At 35.1% G+C, this 3,433-nt stretch overlaps 1 protein-coding gene across 1 annotated transcript in view; it reads left to right on the top strand.

The window, feature by feature from the left end:
* The window catches only part of LOC111716332 (serine/threonine-protein phosphatase CPPED1), a 6,648-nt gene that overhangs the window by 894 nt on the left and 2,321 nt on the right, over positions 1 to 3,433 (top strand). The window contains exons 2-4 of the mRNA XM_023491770.1: positions 132 to 242; positions 922 to 1,076; positions 2,075 to 2,249. Of these exons, the coding sequence (XP_023347538.1) occupies positions 132 to 242; positions 922 to 1,076; positions 2,075 to 2,249 (441 nt within the window). The remainder of the gene's footprint in view (positions 1 to 131; positions 243 to 921; positions 1,077 to 2,074; positions 2,250 to 3,433) is intronic.

Below are 3,433 nucleotides of genomic sequence, written 5' to 3'. Positions count from 1 at the left end.
TGGTTATTCTAAAAGCGGTCTCTAGAACCAGACTCAAATTATTTCTAAATTTTGGACTATAAGCAAGAGCTTTTAACCGTAGTTTAAGATTAGATGTTTAAAATCTGAAAATTTTTATTTCAATTTTCTAGGATAAACGGTTTTTAATGGAGAATAATTTGAGCTGGAAAGATCCTTTCTTCTTTATACAAGCTGCAGATACACAGCTGGGGCTCATGTACAACTGGGGGACGGACGGGACGGTAAGCAGGGGTGTATATTTTTAAGAAATAGGATCTGAGGGAAAAGTGTAAAATTGCAGCTTCTTCTTCTACCATTAGAAATATGTAAAAATTATAAAATATCAAAAAATATATCATTCTGAAAAATTTAACATCTAAAGCCATATTCATAAAACCCTTTAAAAACATACCTAACTGTAGACATCATTTTAAATGCTGTTCTATTTATAGAGCGGCATATCTGATTCGTAATAGTTCTTTAAAAAGTTTGTTTGAATAAGAATGAATGAGACTTCAATCATCTTCTCTCTTAAAAGATGATTATTTTCAATTGTGGTTCTCCATGAAGTATTAAATGCATTGAACGAATATGGAGGCGATTTTCAGAATTTGACACATTTCAAGTAAGAAAATTACTTAATTTTTAACATTATTAATCAGATAAAGGGGCCAGAGGTACCGTTGTGAATTAGACACGTCATTCTTTAAGGTCTCTGTAATTTACTTTATCAGTCTTGAAAAGTCTTGTTTTTTTTTATAAACTGTTTATTGTTTAATTTTTGTTGTTTCCTAGTATAAAATATAAAATTATAAAAACAAATTATTGTTACAAACATTTTTAGATTTTTTTGGCTCAAGTTTTAAATTTATTATCTAATTATTTTTAGACAGATTTGTAAAATGAATTCACGTTTTTTAGGATGGCGTACCATACCCCGAGTCGAATTGGGATAAGGAGATTGAATTGTGTCGACAATCTGTCGAAGTAATGAACCGGATGGAACCAAAGCCGGCGTTTTTCATCGTCTGTGGCGACCTAGTCGACGCGTTTCCGGACCAGTATCCGGAAATTCGGTGAGAATACACTTATTTGGTTGAAAATCCCCCCCAACCCCCCAATTCGAGCCTTCTATACAAAACATTTAACAAATGAACTCTCAAGGCACTGTAGACATGATTTAAAGTACAGAGCGTTCCCATATCATATTAGATTATCTCCAATCTTTAACACCAAAATAAACCCTTAATACTCGAAAAACTTATCATTTTCCGCAAGAAAATTCTTATATAAGCCTTATGTTATTTTTCAAAATGATTCATTCTAATGAAATTTTCTAATTAGTCGCGAAAATCGTAATTTAGACCCGTTCTCGGTTTAATATGATGTGGGACATCCTGTAACTGAATATTTAGAGCATGTCCGATTCACAATGGTAACATTAAAACATTTGCCTGATCAAGAGATTGGGGGGGGGCACAAAATTCCCCCTCTACACACCTGTACACCCCTGATTACCTAGGTATTCTTAGTTTTATACCGGGAAATAAAGTTCCTGGAAATCGAGAATATACACTTGCAAGATGTTTATAGTGTACACTATGACCTCGAGAGTATACACTTGCATGATGTGTACAGTGTACACTATGACCTCGAGGTCATAGTTTACACTTGCATGATGTGTATAGTGTACACTATGACCTCGAGAGTATACACTTAATTGCAAGATGTGTACAGTGTACACTATGACCTCGAGGTCATAGTTTACACTTGCATGATGTGTATAGTGTACACTATGACCTCGAGGTCAAAATAAGGAAGAATACTCGAGTAGTCTCCCAATTCTAGTCAATATAACTACTAAAAAAGTCATTTTGTTTAGACGAGGAATTTATATGAACTTTTGTATTATGAATCTTGGGATTAGGCATTAGTCTCCATCTTACGAATTAATTTAATTCCTCTTGGATATTACAAATTATATTATTTATCCTCAAATTTAAAATTGTCCATATTGGATACCGAGATCAAGTGAGCAAGATTAACCATGCTCGAAATAAAATAAATTCTCAAGAGCCCGCCAAGAAGTGGATCTGAAGAGAGTCTACAGTAATCTGGATCCAGAGATTCCAATGATCTGTGTTTGTGGGAACTGCGATGTGGGAAATAGGGACAAGAATATTTTTAAGGTTTTTTTATCAAGGGGAGGGGGGGCTCAGCACCCGTCGGGGCCTGAAAACCCCCTAAAATCAATAGATTTCACTGGTCCAGGGGGGCATAGCCCCCATAGCCCCCCCCCCTGAATACACCCCTGGGTGCGGGTATACACATTTCTCTACAAAAACAACATATTGTTAAGTTGAAGAAGTTTGTTCCGTAGAAATTATGTCTAATTACCTGAAGGGACTGTAGGCGTAATTTCAAGTGACTTAATTTTTAGAGTGGTATGTACGATATTCAACAATACCTTTAAAGGGAGTGACCGGCTATGTAAGGTAGTTGAACTGAGTATGCAGTCTTGTGGAAAACTTCTTCCGGATTCATTTGAGACATATTAAACTTTTAAAGAATCTGTAAATCCTGAGTTTGAGCGCAAATTCGATGTTCAAAACTCCTACTTTGGGGGTGGATACGTTTTCAGAATTAGTCTTTTTTACAATAACAACAACACTGCATAGTCAGTTTAACTACCTTACATAGCCGGTCACTCCCTTTAAGCTTCCTGATCAATAATGAATAAGATATCAATGAATTCTCTTGATAAAAGTTAATTGCGGATTTCTTGCAACAGAAACAATTGAGGTTTTAAGGAGACTTTAACACTTTTCAAGCTAGAAATACGTCAATATCTTCCACAATATCAAAATTAATGTGCTTAGGATTCGGATCCGGATCCAAGGGGTAAAATATCAACCAAAAACTGCAAAAACAACTTTTTTTACTCCTAAAACCCAAATCTGAACTTTCCTTTCCTCATTTCTGAATGGTTTAGGATAAATATAAGCGAAAAAATAAAACAAAAAATTTGAAAATTATTTTTTGTTGAGAAAATTCAGTAAATCTTAAAGAAATGACCTGGATCCGGATTCGGGTCCATTTTTTCTAGTGCGGATCCAGGATCCGGATCCGCATCAAAATTAAATGGATCCTAAGCACTGTGTTTAAGGTTGAGGTAGTGAATCGTGCATGCCTTTTTTTTAATAAAAGATCACTTGAAATTACATGAACAGTCCCTTTTTAAGAGCTGGCCAAGAATCCGACCTGAGGAAAGTGTTCAGTAATCTGGATCCGGAGATTCCAATGCTATGTGTTTGCGGGAATCATGATGTAGGAAATAGGAAAATGAATATATTTATTAGTATTCAACTTATATCCCCCCCACACAAGGGTGTATATTTTCTTGAAAAACCACCCCCTTCTGAAAAATTTAACA

The sequence above is a fragment of the Eurytemora carolleeae genome, unplaced genomic scaffold, assembly GCF_000591075.1.
Source record: "Eurytemora carolleeae unplaced genomic scaffold, Eaff_2.0 scaffold2034, whole genome shotgun sequence".
NCBI lineage: Eukaryota > Metazoa > Arthropoda > Copepoda > Calanoida > Temoridae > Eurytemora > Eurytemora carolleeae.
Note: the sequence above shows the minus strand (reverse complement) of the source record. Positions and strands in the feature narration are given on the sequence as shown.